Source organism: Erpetoichthys calabaricus, chromosome 16, assembly GCF_900747795.2.
Source record: "Erpetoichthys calabaricus chromosome 16, fErpCal1.3, whole genome shotgun sequence".
NCBI lineage: Eukaryota > Metazoa > Chordata > Cladistia > Polypteriformes > Polypteridae > Erpetoichthys > Erpetoichthys calabaricus.
The window spans coordinates 78432818-78449317 of NC_041409.2; the positions used below are offsets into that span (position 1 = coordinate 78432818).

The 16500-nt window shown below is 39.9% G+C and overlaps 1 protein-coding gene across 2 annotated transcripts in view; it reads left to right on the forward strand.

The window, feature by feature from the left end:
- dync1h1 (dynein, cytoplasmic 1, heavy chain 1) overlaps positions 1 to 16500 on the forward strand; it is a 64101-nt gene that overhangs the window by 33434 nt on the left and 14167 nt on the right. The window contains exons 34-60 of one of the 2 annotated variants that reach the window (XM_028821651.2): positions 4 to 160; positions 243 to 470; positions 566 to 796; positions 877 to 1017; positions 1316 to 1549; positions 1667 to 1873; positions 2168 to 2289; positions 2361 to 2526; positions 2622 to 2785; positions 5318 to 5447; positions 5542 to 5675; positions 5879 to 5993; positions 6121 to 6282; positions 6362 to 6576; positions 7002 to 7206; positions 10194 to 10367; positions 10450 to 10569; positions 10653 to 10773; positions 11205 to 11400; positions 12658 to 12775; positions 12994 to 13209; positions 13374 to 13586; positions 13681 to 13808; positions 15470 to 15623; positions 15704 to 15850; positions 15937 to 16087; positions 16174 to 16427. In XM_028821651.2, coding sequence (XP_028677484.1) covers positions 4 to 160; positions 243 to 470; positions 566 to 796; positions 877 to 1017; positions 1316 to 1549; positions 1667 to 1873; positions 2168 to 2289; positions 2361 to 2526; positions 2622 to 2785; positions 5318 to 5447; positions 5542 to 5675; positions 5879 to 5993; positions 6121 to 6282; positions 6362 to 6576; positions 7002 to 7206; positions 10194 to 10367; positions 10450 to 10569; positions 10653 to 10773; positions 11205 to 11400; positions 12658 to 12775; positions 12994 to 13209; positions 13374 to 13586; positions 13681 to 13808; positions 15470 to 15623; positions 15704 to 15850; positions 15937 to 16087; positions 16174 to 16427 — 4603 coding nt within the window. Of the gene's footprint in view, positions 1 to 3; positions 161 to 242; positions 471 to 565; positions 797 to 876; positions 1018 to 1315; positions 1550 to 1666; positions 1874 to 2167; positions 2290 to 2360; positions 2527 to 2621; positions 2786 to 5317; positions 5448 to 5541; positions 5676 to 5878; positions 5994 to 6120; positions 6283 to 6361; positions 6577 to 7001; positions 7207 to 10193; positions 10368 to 10449; positions 10570 to 10652; positions 10774 to 11204; positions 11401 to 11647; positions 11844 to 12657; positions 12776 to 12993; positions 13210 to 13373; positions 13587 to 13680; positions 13809 to 15469; positions 15624 to 15703; positions 15851 to 15936; positions 16088 to 16173; positions 16428 to 16500 lie in introns of both variants that reach the window. The other variant, XM_028821652.2, reaches the window with a different exon arrangement.

Genomic DNA, 16500 nt, shown 5'->3' on the forward strand with positions numbered 1-16500 from the left:
CAGGATCATTGACAATGTGAGAGGTGAACTACAGAAACGTCAGTGGATCATTTTTGATGGAGATGTGGATCCTGAGTGGGTAGAAAACTTGAACTCCGTTCTGGATGACAATAAACTGCTTACTCTACCTAACGGAGAACGTCTCAGCCTGCCACCCAATGTAAGCTGCTTACTGTTAAATGCTGTCGTGTGGTGTTTCTCTGACATGTCCTGTCTCACTTGTGACTGCCCTTTGGTTTTAGGTGCGCATTATGTTTGAAGTGCAAGACTTGAAATATGCCACACTGGCTACTGTCTCCCGCTGTGGTATGGTGTGGTTCAGTGAGGATGTATTGAGCACAGACATGATCTTGAACAACTTCCTAGCCCGTCTCCGCAGCATCCCCCTAGATGAGGGAGAGGATGAAGCTCAGCGCATGCGTAAGGGTGCAGAAGATGAAGGTGAAGAAGCTGCATCACCAATGCTTCAGGTACCCTTACTTTAAAGAACATAGTTGTACAGTACAACATAGGTGGTTCTGATTGAAGTGTTAATGTCTTGGCACCTCCGTATTTTGTAATGCAGATTCAGAGAGACGTGGCAACAATTCTACAGCCCTACTTCACCACAACAGGCCTGGTGATCAAAGCATTAGAATATGCCTCCAAGATGGAGCACATCATGGATTTCACCCGCTTACGTTGCCTGGGTTCCCTTTTTTCTATGTGTCACCAAGCATGCAGAAATGTGGCTCTGTATAATGCCAACCACCCAGACTTCCCCATGCAGATCGATCAGCTGGAACGTTATATTCAGGTGTGTACCACGTGCTATTTTTTCCAGGTGTGAAGGCCCTCTTCCCCATCCCATCTAATGTGCTGTTTACTCTCTTACAGAGGTATCTGGTTTATGCAATATTGTGGTCGTTCTCTGGTGACAGCCGGCTGAAAATGAGAGCAGAGCTTGGAGAATATATCAGAAGAGTGACCACTGTCCCTCTTCCTTCTGCACCAAACATTCCCATTATTGATTACGAGGTAGTAAAAGTTTATTTTTCACTTCATAAGCCATATTCTGTTTATTTTAAATTGTATTTTGTCTGCAAGTATCTCCTCCTAGAAGGTAAAATTTGGAGTCGATAAAGGTTTAGGTTACAATCTACTGCATGGCTCATGCTAGTTGGAAATCAGTGTTTACTTATGCAGTGTAAAGTTAACAAATTTTGGAACATTTATAAAAGTTGTTCACTCCAGTCATTTATAGAACTGAGCAAGTAGGTAAGTTATTAGTGAATATATCAAGTCTTTTCTGAATAGCATTCTTTTATGTTTGTAGGTTTCCATCACTGGTGAGTGGCAGTCTTGGCAGGGCAAGGTTCCTCAGATTGAGGTGGAGACACACAAAGTAGCTGCCCCTGATGTTGTAGTACCCACTCTTGACACAGTGCGTCATGAGGCACTCCTGTACACCTGGCTTGCTGAGCACAAACCATTAGTTTTGTGTGGTCCACCTGGCTCTGGTAAAACAATGACCTTGTTTAGTGCCCTGCGTGCACTCCCTGACATGGAGGTAAGATTTGTCAGACCAGCCTTACACAGTGATTTGTCAGAAAGCTCAGAGCTTTTCTTTCTTTTATGCCGTCTATTAACATTCTCATATTTTTTGTTCCTCCTCCTTACCCCATAGGTGGTTGGGTTGAACTTCTCTAGTGCCACAACTCCTGAACTTCTGCTCAAGACATTTGACCACTATTGTGAGTACCGGCGAACACCAAATGGTGTGGTACTAGCACCAGTGCAACTTGGCAAGTGGCTTGTGCTTTTCTGTGATGAGATTAACCTCCCAGACATGGACAAGTATGGAACCCAGAGAGTGATCTCCTTTATCAGACAGGTAATGTAGGAATAGACCTGTCGATCTTGAAAAAGATAGTGCCAAGTGCCTGCCACTTCTGCTCTGAAATCTGTGACTTGATGTAGCTACATACTTTAATCTCCATCTGCTCTCTGTTAAATGCTGTGACCTTTAGAGGATGTGTGTTTTTTTGTGTATATGTCCATAAGTCAGAAGCCTGCTGTACACTGGTCATTGTAATTTTGTGTTCCTAAATTCTGGCACTCTTGCTAAACTCTTTTTTGTTGTCTTTTCTTTCTGTTTTGAATTGTGGTGATTTCATTTGATCTTTAGATGGTGGAGCATGGTGGCTTCTACCGTACATCAGATCAGACTTGGGTGAAGCTTGAGAGGATCCAGTTCGTAGGAGCTTGTAACCCACCCACAGACCCTGGCCGAAAGCCTCTCACTCACAGGTATTTAGCAATTAGAAGTAAAGTCGTTTAGCCTGTGTGCCAGTGTTTGACCAGTTTTTGTCTTTCTACAGATTCCTTCGTCATGTACCAGTGGTTTACGTAGACTATCCTGGCCCAGCTTCGCTTACTCAGATTTATGGAACATTTAACCGTGCCATGCTACGGCTCATTCCCTCTTTACGAACCTATGCTGAGCCGTTGACAGCAGCCATGGTTGAATTCTACACAATGTCTCAGGTATGCATCAAAGCCGCAGAAACGTTTGGGAACTGAACACCCTGGTCTTTACCATTTAAACCAGTTAATACTGCTTTTTTTTTTTTAAATTTTAGGAGCGCTTTACTCAGGACACTCAACCCCACTACATCTATTCACCTCGAGAAATGACAAGATGGGTGAGAGGAATTTTTGAAGCTCTAAGACCCCTTGAAACCCTGTCTGTGGAGGGATTGATTCGTATCTGGGCCCATGAAGCTCTGCGTTTATTCCAGGATAGGTAATTGTAGCCCTTTTGGTATTCTTTTGCATAGCTGGTAGTTTGACTAATTGCTTTCATTGGCTACAGGAATACATTTGGTTCAGTTCCAGTTTTAATGGAACTCCTTGCTAGTGGTCATATATGCAACAAACTTTGTCTTTTAAAAAAAAAAAAAAAGTCAGAAGACTTTGAAGCTTACTAGTGGTTTGTATATGGAAAATGGTAATAAAGGACATGCTACAGTTAAAGGTCAAAGCTAAGAAAAAGCAGAATTAAACCGAACAAAATGAATAGAATTAAAACTCTAAAATTTTATAAAATCATTCAAATCAAAATAGTGCCTTTTTTATTATGTATAAATCAGAGACTATGGCATCATTCACACAAGAATTGTTTAAGACATTTTGACATCCAATGGGGATATATCCAGGGCTGTGGAGTCGGTAGATAAATCCGTCGACTCCAACTCCTTTGTTTCTGGTACTTGAACTCCCCGACTCCTCTGTGTATTTAATATGCTAATGTATTTTCCATGTTGACTGAACGAAGGCAACATGCACATCATTTAAGCACAGAACTACTGGCTAGGAAGCTGACTCTCTACCGTATTGGCAAGTTTAAACAAAAGACAAGAACCCCTGCACACACATCACGCCATAGCACACACCTATACCTACATCATTACAACACTTGTTTACACTCAAATGATCTTGTTAAACACATTACAGTGGAACCAGAAAACGTTCCGGAAACGTGCTCGCAATCCAAAGTACTCGTATATCAAAGCGAATTTCCCCATAAGAAATAATGGAAATTCGGATGATTCGTTCCACAACCCAAAACTATTCATATAAAAATGATTAATACAAAATATAAAGTAAAAATACGTAAAACAAATTAACCTGCACTTTACCTTTGAAAAGAATCATGGCTGGTGTGAGTGAGTTTCTAAACTCTTATGGGATTCCACCCAACGGGACGACATGTGGAAGAGTGTCCCGAAGCAACCGTAGGCTCCCAGCGCTGTAGCAGTTCGCCGTAAAAGCAAATCTATAAGCGCCTGCCGTTGATGGGTGATACAAGGAACATTATAAATGCACGGTGCACAGTATTACTTGGCCACTAACCTGGCCCCGACCTTGCCTGACTGCTGTGTCTGTGTATAGGAGAATGGCAGATCCCGCTACAATAAATAACCCTGCTGTTCCTGTTTCAAGCTGAATAAAGCTGGTGTTGCTAAAGTACTGAGACTCAGCTTTGTGTTTTGGGGTGCAAGACGGAGACTCGCATGTTACAACACACAAACATGGTCACAATGCTGTAGTAAACAGTATACGCTCATACAGATGTTGACTATGTGAGTGAGGCACGCCGACTGAGCCCACAATCCCACAGCGAGAGCGAGAAGAACCATCAGCTCAGTTGTGATCATGTGACGATCAGCAGACAAAGCATATACATACTACTCGTATTGCAAGACCTCACTCGTTTATCAGGTCAAAATTTATTAAAAATATTAGCTTGTCTTGCAAAACACTCGTAAACCAAGGTTCCACTGTATATCTAAAATAAAATGAAAAAACTTTTTGTAATGTACCATAAACCAGATTACAATATGTGAATGTCAGGTTGTATAATAGCTCAGCTGAACTTCACACTAATAGTCACATAACTATGCACTGGGCTTTATTCTTACATCAGAGAAGTACTTGATTATGATTGTTTGTGAAATTGGACATTTGAACTTGCTGTATTTTTTTTCATTACAATTTAAACTTATTAGGAGTTGGAGTCCGTACATTCTTGCCAACTCCGACCCTGACTCCAGGTACCCAAAATTGTCTCCGACTCCACAGCCCTGGATATATCTCTAGCTCAGCTTTTCAAACTTGCTCGTCAGATGTTTTGCATAGGCATTATGTTACGTTTACGTCTGTTTTTACAAGTAAAATGGGTTGATGATAAGAGGTCTTAATTAAAAAAAAAAAATTCTTTGTGAATTCAAAGATCTTTACTAAAATATATACATGTAGTATTTTTGGCTTCATTCTCGCTTTTCCCTGTAATTTAAAAAATAGTTTAGGAAATGGTGATATTATATACTCTGTTGACCTTGAGGTGTGGAACTGTGCTTATTCATTTATTTATCGATTTAGTGTATCCATATTATTGTTTAAATTTTAGTAGGAAAAGTCTGTAGGTAGTTAAGTGAGGAATATCACAACAACCAGCTGTTCATTTTCCTGCACCAGTAACTCGTGAAAGAGAGAGGAGCTAGGAGTTGTAAGAATGTGTCCTTAGTGGTTTAGAGACCAGTGTATAGAGGAACTCGACAGACAAAACTTTCCGGCCCTCTGTTGCGGATTAAATAAGGGATGAATTTTTGTTTTGGCATCTCTGATGTGGAGGATGTGTTATTCATCTAATTTGAAATGCAAGTGTCATTGAGGCTTACATGCAGAAATAGTTGTCCGCCAAGTATAAAGTTTCTTTAAAGATTCAAACAGAAAGATGCCACTGATTCTACTTATATTTTCCCATTTCTTTCAGGCTGGTAGAAGAGGAAGAACGTCGATGGACAGATGAGAACATAGACACAGTGGCACTAAAACATTTTCCCAATGTGGACAAAGAAAAGGCCCTAAATAGACCCATCCTGTATAGTAACTGGTTATCTAAGGTAGCTCTGCCTCTTCTTCCCAGCCTTTAATGATGTTTTACACACAGAAGTGACTGCGTTCTAATCTGTACATTTACTTATTCTCCTTGAAAAGGATTACGTTCCTGTAGATCAAGAAGAACTGAGAGACTATGTGAAGGCCCGATTAAAGGTGTTTTACGAGGAAGAGTTGGATGTGCCTCTTGTGCTTTTCAACGAGGTGTTAGATCATGTTCTGAGGATTGACCGGTGAGTTACAATGTGTGTAAGGTGAAGTTTCTACATGTCACAGTTATTGGCAGAGAGGTATCATCAGAGTATCTGGACATGAACTATGAATCTGAAAGAAAGAGATAATAGAGAGACCTAAAGATTCTTCATAACAGTCTTAGATTTCAGATATTTGTTTTATTTGTTTTTGTTTCTTTGTTCATTTATTTATTTTATTGCAGTATCTTCCGTCAGCCACAAGGTCACTTGTTGCTCATTGGTGTGAGCGGTGCCGGAAAAACAACTTTGTCTCGCTTTGTTGCCTGGATGAATGGTTTGAGTGTTTACCAAATTAAGGTAAGCTGGATATGCTGCTCACAAGTAAGCCAAACCCAGTACCGCCTCTCTAACTCCTGCTCCTGCTTGCTTTTCAGTTGGGTGGTATGACTAACAGTAAAGTGAATCCTGCTGTCTTTGTGTACAGGTACATCGAAAATACACAGGGGAAGACTTTGATGAAGATTTGCGGACAGTGCTTAGGCGCTCAGGTTGCAAGAATGAAAAGATTGCTTTCATCATGGATGAGTCAAATGTACTTGATTCTGGGTTCTTGGAACGGATGAACACCCTTTTGGCTAATGGGGAGGTAATGTCTTTACTGCTGTGTCATATTTTCTGTGATCTTTTGAATTTGGTATTATATGAAATTCATTGGCTTTCGGCAGGTGCCTGGACTTTTTGAAGGAGATGAGTATTCCACATTAATGACACAATGTAAGGAGGGTGCACAGAAAGAGGGTCTCATGCTGGATTCCCATGAAGAGCTGTACAAGTGGTTCACCAGCCAAGTTATCCGCAATCTGCATGTTGTCTTCACCATGAATCCCTCCTCAGAGGGTCTAAAGGACCGAGCTGCCACATCTCCAGCTCTCTTCAACAGGTGAGCAGAAAATGTGCTTTTATATTACTAAATACTGTGAGGGCAATAGCTGTTCTCAAGATTTACGTCAAGAGCATATGTGTTTTTTGTAGCTATACTTAAACTTACCCATCAGTTAGGACTCAAAGCCAAAAAATGTCATTATGATTGATCTTTTTAGCGAATTGCAGTTACTTACAACACAGATACAGTTTTATTTTTAAGACGATGTGGATAACTTTTAAATTCTGATTTTATATTATAGTCTACTTTTGTTAATCATTCATCTACACTTAAGTTTAAATTTTACATCCATGAGCAATATTTCATGCAATGTCTATCCGCCAGGACTGATTTCTTTCTGTAAATATTGAGTGACAGGAGTGCATTTCATATACTGGCATCAGGTTGCGTATATAACCTTGTCTTATGCTTTCTGAAAAAAGGTGTGTACTCAACTGGTTTGGTGACTGGTCTACAGAAGCATTATTCCAGGTGGGCAAAGAATTTACAAGCAAAATGGACCTGGAGAAGCCTAACTATGTGGTACCAGACTATATGCCAACCGTGTATGATAAACTACCACAGACTCCAACTCATCGGGAGGCCATCATTAACGGCTGTGTGTTTGTGCATCAGACTTTGCATCAGGTGAGAAGAAGCGTATGGTGCAGTGCTCACTGGTTTACCTGATCCTGAGGAACCTAGTTGCATGTGCTCATTATATTCCAGTTTAAGTATCTGGTTCAGAAGAACAGCTTAATATTAGTTAAAGTTTGCTAGTTGTCAAGCAGCTTTGTACGCATTTCCAATTATTAACATTACTTAAAGCTTCCATGTAGTTTCCGCATGTGCGTAAAAAAACATAATGATGTACAGTAATCCCTCCTCCATCGCGGGGGTTGCGTTCCAGAGCCACCTGCGAAATAAGAAAATCCGCGAAGTAGAAACCGTATGTTTATATAGTTATTTTTATATATTTTAAGCCCTTACAAACTCTCCCACACTATTATAAACATTTCACGCCCAGTTATACAGCATAAACCCTTTGTATTCTCTTAGATATTAGGTAAGATTCGTTGAAATTATGTATGTAAACACAGTTTACATACAGTAAAACCTAAATATTATTTTAAAGATATCGAGCGTCTCCGATATCATACGTTACAGCCATTACAACAGACAGGCCACCAGCAATAAATACGTACAATGCAAGAAAAATTGTATACAGTAAAATGTGTGTACAGCAACACTAAACTATGTACATGTAATAAGTACTGTACGTAAATAATTAATTATGGTTACTCACCAACAATGACACGATGACTTGTCCGATAACGATGAGTTTAATTTTACTGCACAACAAAGGATAGCGTTACAGCTCTTCTAAAGGAGCCTCTTCAGGCGACTGTTTAGCACTGCCGTTGTTCTTCTTCCAGCACTCTTCAATCCAAATCCCTAAAGCAGATTTCATCCAGACTACTGCCTTATCACGTCCACTTGCAACTCGTTTTGCGCCCTGATTAAAGGACACTGCGGCCGTAGATCTTATATGCTTTTCCTCCTTTTTAAATAAAAAGAATCGTGGACTCATTGATGCTGTAATTGTGTCATACAGCGGTGTAGCTGTTTCCTTCCTTCAACATATCCAAAACTTTTACCTTTTCTGCAATCCTGAAGCATTAGCAGTAACATGCATTAATGCTGAATGAATGAGATGAGACTTCCTGGTTAATGCAGCACTCCGTTGCTGAGCCAATCAGCAGCACACAGGAACTTAAATGCGTGCTCTGATTGGGTAGCTTCTCAGCCATCCGCCAATAGCGTCCCTTGTTTGAATTCAAATGGGCAAATCAACTGAGGAAGCACACGTACTGTAGACGGCAGACATCCGCGAAGCAGTGAAAAATCCGCGATATATATTCACATATGCTTACATTTAAAATCCGCAATGAAGTGAAGCCGCGAAAGACGAAGCGCGATATAGCGAGGGATCACTGTATTAGTGAAAGACATGTTACTAAATCCCAGGTGGGTGTTTACTTTTACAAAAGTTAATTAAAAAAAAAAAAAACATTTCTACAGGGAAACAGAACTAGGGTGTTGTACCATGTTAGCCGTTATGAATGTAGTGTGAAGTCAAGCAAAATGACACCCTTTATTGGCTAACTAAGATTACAGTATGTGCATTGTAATCTTTTAAGTTATCCAATAAAGGGTGTCATTTTGCTTGACTTCTCACTACAGGGAAATATAAAGTTTATCAAGAGAATTCTTTTGAAATTTGTTATTTTTTTAATATCTTACAAAGTTTTGTTTAAATATGAGAGCAGGAAAAATACACCTAGAATAGTTATTGTCACCCGTAGTGATTTCATGTCTGCCACCCATAAAGAAAGAATAAAATAAAATAGGCTGTGCAGCATAAACATTGGTTGTATTTCAAATACAGAGTCTAAAAATATTATCTAACTCTTGCTTTATGCATAATTTTGTGGCATGTGAAATTCTCATGGTTGATTTGAAAATGTCTCCTCTATAATACACAGAAATGGATATTTGGCAAGCATATCCCATGATGCTCCAAACCCATATAAAACAATGGTAAATCACTTTAACATGACATTTCTGAACTCATTTTTGATAGATGGCAGTTAATGAACTACTCACTATTTAATAAAAAATAACTTGTATGATTCGTACACCCCATCCTTTTTCATCATTTTTTCAGAGTTTAATGTTTTGATACATTACATCCAAACAGGTTAGTGAATAAGATATAGCCAGGCATTGCACGGATCCATGATCGTTTTATGCTGATACTGACGGAGACCATTTCCTATGTGTTTCATACTCTGATTGTTAAGTTATATGTTGCAAAATGTTATTGATCAGTATGTTTTTCATATACATAAAATAATGTTTGTTTTTTTTAATCTCTTTCTTTCCTGAAGTATTTTGGTCCTTGTCATGTTTCTTCTAAACTAAATTGTATTTGCCATTAATTAAAGAAAAAGACTTAAGTTATAACAAATACTTGTCACAAATGATACTCTTTACCAATAGTTACCCCAAACAACACACCCCATCATTCACCAGTGTAAAACAGAGACATTTTTCTGTTCTGGCCAGTGCTGATCTGGGATTGAATGGGAGGCTATTGCAAACTCCGTAGTGCTATGTGGCCATATTGCCACAAGGTTACTGGTTTATTCCTTATTACTGTCAAGCTGTGTAACCGTGACTGCATCATTTCACTTCCCAGTGCACCAATGTAGAACTGATGACACAGATAGTTTTCTGTTTTTCAAAAGTGCTTTATAAAAATAAAATTTCCTAAACGTGCATTGTGAAGTATGGAAGTAGCTACAGAAGTGAAAGTCGAAGGTTTGTTCCCTGTAATTGACTGCGAGACAAGGCATCTTCTAGTACTTCAACTGTATAAAAAATATACAGCTGTATTACAAATTTTGATTTGTAAGTATTTTGAATAAGAAGTGTTAGCTTATTAGTTTAAAATTTTAATGCCAAATATGTTTTCAGTATTTTTAACTGAATTGTACTTCGCAGCATTTTATGCATCATTAGTTCTCTTCATAATTGTAATGGCAAACATTAACCCAGTTTCCTTCTTTCAGGCTAACAACCGGCTAGCCAAGCGTGGTGGTCGCACTATGGCAATTACACCACGACATTATCTGGATTTTATTAACCATTATGCCAACCTCTTCAATGAGAAGAGAAGTGAGCTTGAAGAGCAGCAGATGCATCTAAATGTTGGTCTTCGCAAAATAAAGGAGACAGTTGACCAGGTAACATTTGCCGAAATGAGGAGGAGACCTTTTCCACTAATAATATTTGACTCGCCTGTTCAGAGTGATCTGTGTCTTGTAGGTGGAGGAGCTGCGTCGTGATCTGCGAATCAAAAGCCAGGAACTGGAGGTTAAAAATGCGGCTGCTAATGACAAACTGAAGAAAATGGTTAAGGATCAACAAGAAGCAGAAAAGAAGAAGGTAAACATGGTATCATAAAGTGTCTATAATAGAAGGAGCAAGTTGAGCATCCGCTGATCTGTGTTTTGTGTCTGTCTGACAAGGTAATGAGCCAAGAAATCCAAGAAGCTGTTTACAGACAGCAAGAAGTAATCAAGGACAAACAGATGCGAGTAAAAGAAGATCTGGATAAGGTGGAACCAGCTGTGATTGAAGCACAGAATGGTAAGAGTACTTTTTACACAGTTTAGGAAAGAATGAAAGCTGAATAGGAAAGAATGTTGAAAATGTTTTTAATACTTAGATTTTTTTTTTTTTTTTTGCATTGAAAGGTTACTTTGTTAATAGAAACCAGATATTGGGTGGGTGGGCTGAAACAGATACAGTTCCATTTTGATATAGATTCAGACATAAACTGCTGCTGCTAATGGAAGAGGCTTTTACATTTCTGCTACCGAACATTTCAGTAATAATCTGTTCATATGCTGTGTGTGTGTGTGGACATTTGGAGGTTTGATTCTTGTATGTTTGGCTTTTCTTTTACGATTTGTTAACTGATTGGTCTATGTTACGTTATTTCCAACCTTCACTCTTTGCATCTATTTCTCCTGCACTATGTGTTTCTGATCTGTTGGGCTCCTCTTGCCTGCTACTAGCTGTTAAGTCCATTAAGAAGCAGCACCTTGTTGAGGTACGTTCAATGGCGAACCCGCCGGCTGCAGTGAAGCTGGCCCTGGAATCCATCTGCTTGCTTCTGGGAGAAAGCACCACTGACTGGAAGCAGATTCGTTCTATCATAATGAGGGAGAACTTCATTCCAACAATTGTTAACTTTTCTGCTGATGAGATCAGGTGACTGGCATGTACAGGTACAACCCTGCTGTGGTACAGAAGGAAACAGTCTCTCGTTGGGTTCTGATAAAGAGCACCCAAGTGAGCTATGGCAGTGTTGGGCTACAGAGCTGCATTAAAAGTGATGAAATGCCTGTTGTGTTGGCCTCAGGTTTCCTTCTCTGTCCTCGGCGGTGGTTGCATCCCCACACCTCCCTTGCATGCTTTGTTTTAAAAGCCATCCCATCTCTTTTAACCCTCCTTGTAGCTGTGAGCTCTATTAAGAAGCAGCACCTTGTTGAAGTGCGTGCCATGGGCAACCCACCGGCTGTAGTAAAACTGGCTTTAGAGTCAATCTGTCTGTTGCTGGGTGAGGAGACTAGTGACTGGAAAAAGATCAGACAAGTTGTTATGAGAGACAATTTCATCTCCAGCATAGTCAACTTTGTCTCTGAAGACATGAGGTATTTGCTTTCCTTTTTCATTTAGCTCTGATATTTTTCCCAGCTATTCAATTGCTTCAGTTGTAATTGGCTAATACTGCAAAAGAATAAATTGTAAGTGTAAATTATAATTGTAAAATGTAAATGATGTACCAAAAATGATCACAATATTTGGACAATCATTGGATTTGTCTTCTACCATTTTTGAAAGATTTGTACATATGCACAATGATGATGTTAATTTATCCAGACTTCTGACACAAAGAGCCAGTTGACCTTGGGCAAGGCCGTTCTGGTGTGCCCATGTTCGATTACAAGTGGCTAAGAACTCAAAAAATTCTGAATAATTTCAATCATTTTGCACACTTAAATATGTGCTTTTGTTTATTGTTAGGTGGTGTCTACAGTGATGGGTTTTGGCCACCTGCATGTGATTTCTCATTTGTTTTTGTTCCTGTTTGTTCTGTTCCTTGACTTGCATGCATAACATACATTTTCACTTAACCTGTGTCATATTGTTAGTCATTTATAACTTCATTAACACCTGCTAACAACTTGAAATTCTAACCATCTGATTAGGAAGGTGGAAGTTGTATGATATTTCAAAGATGCGCAGCATGTGCACATCTTGTGTTGTCTCCTTAATGTTAAATAATTTATAAATTTGCAGTTGTTATGAGTTCCACAAAGTTGGCAAGAAATAGTGTTTTCCTGGCCCACAACAGAGATGTTTATGGTTTTTAAACATTCCTTCCACCTTCCTTCATTCCTCAGTATCCTATACATGCATATCTAGCTTCATCTTCCTGACCTAAGTATGTTTATTATGTAACAGTGACTCAATCCGTGAGAAGATGAAGAAAAACTATATGTCAAATCCAAGTTACAACTACGAGCTTGTGAACAGGGCTTCTTTGGCCTGTGGGCCAATGGTCAAATGGGCCATTGCTCAGGTGAGTCGGTTTGTTTTTACAGATGAATTACATTTCTAAAACCATTTTTTATACCAAAAGCAGAATAAATGGCATGTCATGATATTGGAAAGAATGCTTAAATGCACCCAATGGCTGTGCATTTGCACAGGTGATCTTTCATCAGTGGAACTTCACCGTGTGCTTTTCTTCCTAGTAGGCTCAATCATCCATTTCATAAACCTTTTTATGTCCACTAGCTGAACTACGCTGACATGCTGAAGCGAGTCGAACCTTTGCGAAATGAACTTCAGAAACTAGAGGATGACGCAAAGGACAATAAGTCTAAGGCTGAGGAAGTAGAGCAGATGATTCATGATCTGGAGTCCAGCATTGCTCGATACAAAGAAGAGTATGCCGTTCTAATATCAGAGGCTCAGGCTATCAAGGCAGACCTGGCAGCTGTCGAGGCAAAGGTATGGTGGGCATTCTTAAACCCTTATAATAATTAGGCTGAGTCTTAGCAGTTGATAAATGTAAGGGAGTGGGTCACTAGTCACCTGGACCATCACTTACTGTTGCATTCTTTGATCCAAAAGCAAGAACATGTTACTTAATAACGTAGCCTCAATTCCCTTAGGTAAACCGCAGCACTGCCCTTTTGAAGAGCTTGTCAGCTGAACGTGAGCGCTGGGAAAAGACAAGTGAAACATTCAAGAACCAGATGTCAACAATCGCTGGAGACTGCCTTCTGTCTGCCGCATTCATTGCTTATGCGGGCTACTTTGACCAGCAAATGCGGCAGAACCTCTTTACAACATGGTCTCATCACTTGCAACAGGCAAACATTCAGGTAAATTGCCCTGCCTTAACGCATGCTACATATTCTGGTTTGGCTTGTATGTGTCTGTATTTCTGTGTGACTTTTGTTCACTTCTTTCTCACAGTTCCGTACTGATATTGCCCGAACCGAGTACCTGTCCAATGCTGATGAGAGGCTGCGCTGGCAGGCCAGCTCCCTCCCTGCAGATGACCTCTGCACAGAAAATGCCATTATGCTGAAGAGATTCAATAGGTATGTAAGCAGGATTATAGCAGCAGAAAATAGTTCTGTAGGTCACATGTTTGCGTTCTAATTGTGTACAATATATCTTTTTAAAAAGACTGGAAAAAAACAAAACAAAAAACTAATTCATTTGCCTTACTACACAAAGATGCCACTGTATCTCATTTATTATAAGAGTACATATATTTGTTTAACCAGTGCATTGAGGCATGCAGACTTTTAACAAGCCTTGTGAATATTTCCTAGTTTGAGTTTTAAATGCACTTTTCTGCATTTGTCATTCTGAGGGTTTCACTTTGTTACCTTTTGAGAATCAGACTAAAATTAAATCCCCAGGTTTTATTCTGAAGACCTTGTGTTTTCTTGTATCTCATTAAAGTAGGGCATATGCTTTTAGACCAGTTATGGTAAGTGTTGTTTTTCTCTAGATATCTTCAGATCAACTGTATTTAACATTATACAGAGGTATGCACATAGATATTCCTTATTTAGTTTCACTGATACAGGACTTCTTAATGTGTTGTGCCTTCATTCCAAGCGCTCTGTGTTCTGGGAGATTGAGATTATGCTGAAGTTCGCATACTTAAAAGCTCGAAGGGCACGTATTGATTTTTGATTGAAAAACAAACTCTGTCTCTATCTCTCTCTCTCTCTCTCTCTCTCTCTCTCTCTCTCTCTCTCTCTCTATCTCTTTCTCTGCTCCTGACGGAGGGGGTGTGAGCTGCCGCCTTCAACAGCTTTGTGCCGCGGTGCTTCGCATACTTAAAAGCCAAACAGCCCTATTGATTTGTTTGCTTTACTCTATCTCTCTGACAGTCACTGCTCCTGACGCGCACTCCTTTGACGAGGAAGATATGTTTGCATTCTTTTAATTGTGAGACGGAACTGTCATCTCTGTCTTGTCATGGAGCACAGTTTAAACTTTTGAAAAAGAGACAAATGTTTGTTTGCAGTGTTTGAATAACGTTCCAGTCTCTCTACAACCTCCTGTGTTTCTGCGCAAATCTGTGACCCAAGCATGACAATATAAAAATAACCATATAAAAATATGGTTTCTACTTCGGGGATGTTCTTATTTCGCGGGTGGCTCTGGAACGCAACCCCTGCGATGGAGGAGGGATTACTGTATACATCAGTGTTTGACAGTTGATCCATCTGTGACCTCATTCTGGACGGTACTATGGCACAGTGATAGAACTGTAAGGAGACTAGCTCCCTGTGTGAGGTCTGCATGTTCTCCCCATATCTGTGTGAGTTTTCTCCAGATGCACTGATTTCCTCCCACAGTCCAGACATATGCATTTTAGGTGAACTGGTGACACTAAATTAGCCCTATTGTGTGTTTGCGTGTGTTCACACTGCGATGGACTTGCGCCCTGTCTAGGGTTTGTTCTTGTCTTGCACCTTATGCTAACTAGGATAGGTGCTATCACCCCCATGACCCTGGTCTGAATTAAAAAAGATGACATGACCGCATTTTGTATTGTCTGAGAGGTGAGAACCATTTAAATTATTTGTATCTTGTAGCATAATATATCCTATATTTAAGTTGTTCAACATTCTCCTTTTATTAATTGGGGAGTTAATGCGGATTAAGTCAGATAACTACTCTATCTTCACTTCACTTTAGAGATGCTAACAACACACTGCTTTTCTCATTATTCTGACAGGTATCCTCTCATCATTGATCCATCTGGACAAGCCACTGAGTTTATCATGAATGAATACAAAGATCGTAAAATCACGAGGACCAGCTTTTTGGATGATGCCTTCCGAAAGAATCTGGAGAGTGCATTGCGTTTCGGTAACCCACTTCTGGTTCAGGTTGGTCTTTATTAAAATGTTCTTCTGGATTTTTGTTTAAGGCTTGCAGTTGAGGCTGATATTGTGACTTTACACTGCAGGATGTGGAGAGCTACGATCCCATTCTTAATCCAGTACTTAACAGGGAAGTGAGAAGAACAGGGGGCAGAGTTCTTATTACTCTCGGCGACCAGGACATTGACTTGTCTCCGTCATTTGTCATCTTCCTTTCCACCAGAGACCCAACAGTAAGTTAAGATATGGAAATGAGATCTGGAAGTTAACCTCAGTGGTAAATGTTTAAATGTATCACTGAATATTGTTTTTGTTATAGGTGGAGTTTCCTCCTGATCTGTGCTCACGTGTTACATTTGTGAACTTCACCGTGACTCGCAGCAGCTTACAGAGTCAATGTCTCAATGAGGTGCTGAAGGCTGAGAGGCCAGATGTAGATGAGAAGCGCTCTGACCTCCTTAAACTTCAAGGTTAGTATCTGTGCACTGCAACTGGAAGCTTAATAACCGTATAACTGATTCCGAAGAGTCTCTAAAGTTTTCTGGGTTTTTCACAGGTGAATTTCAACTGCGTTTACGACAGCTAGAGAAGTCTCTGCTTCAAGCTTTGAATGAGGTGAAGGGCCGCATCTTGGATGATGACACAATCATCACAACACTGGAAAATCTAAAGAAGGAGGCAGCAGAAGTGACCCGAAAAGTGGAGGAGACTGACATTGTCATGCAGGAGGTGGAAACCGTGTCCCAGCAGTACCTTTCATTGTCTACAGCTTGCAGTAGCATTTACTTCACCATGGAGACGCTTAACCAGGTGAGAAGGGCAGACTCCAGCACTAGTGATTGGCATAGAGTCATATGCAAATGTTTGAACACCCTGGTCAAAT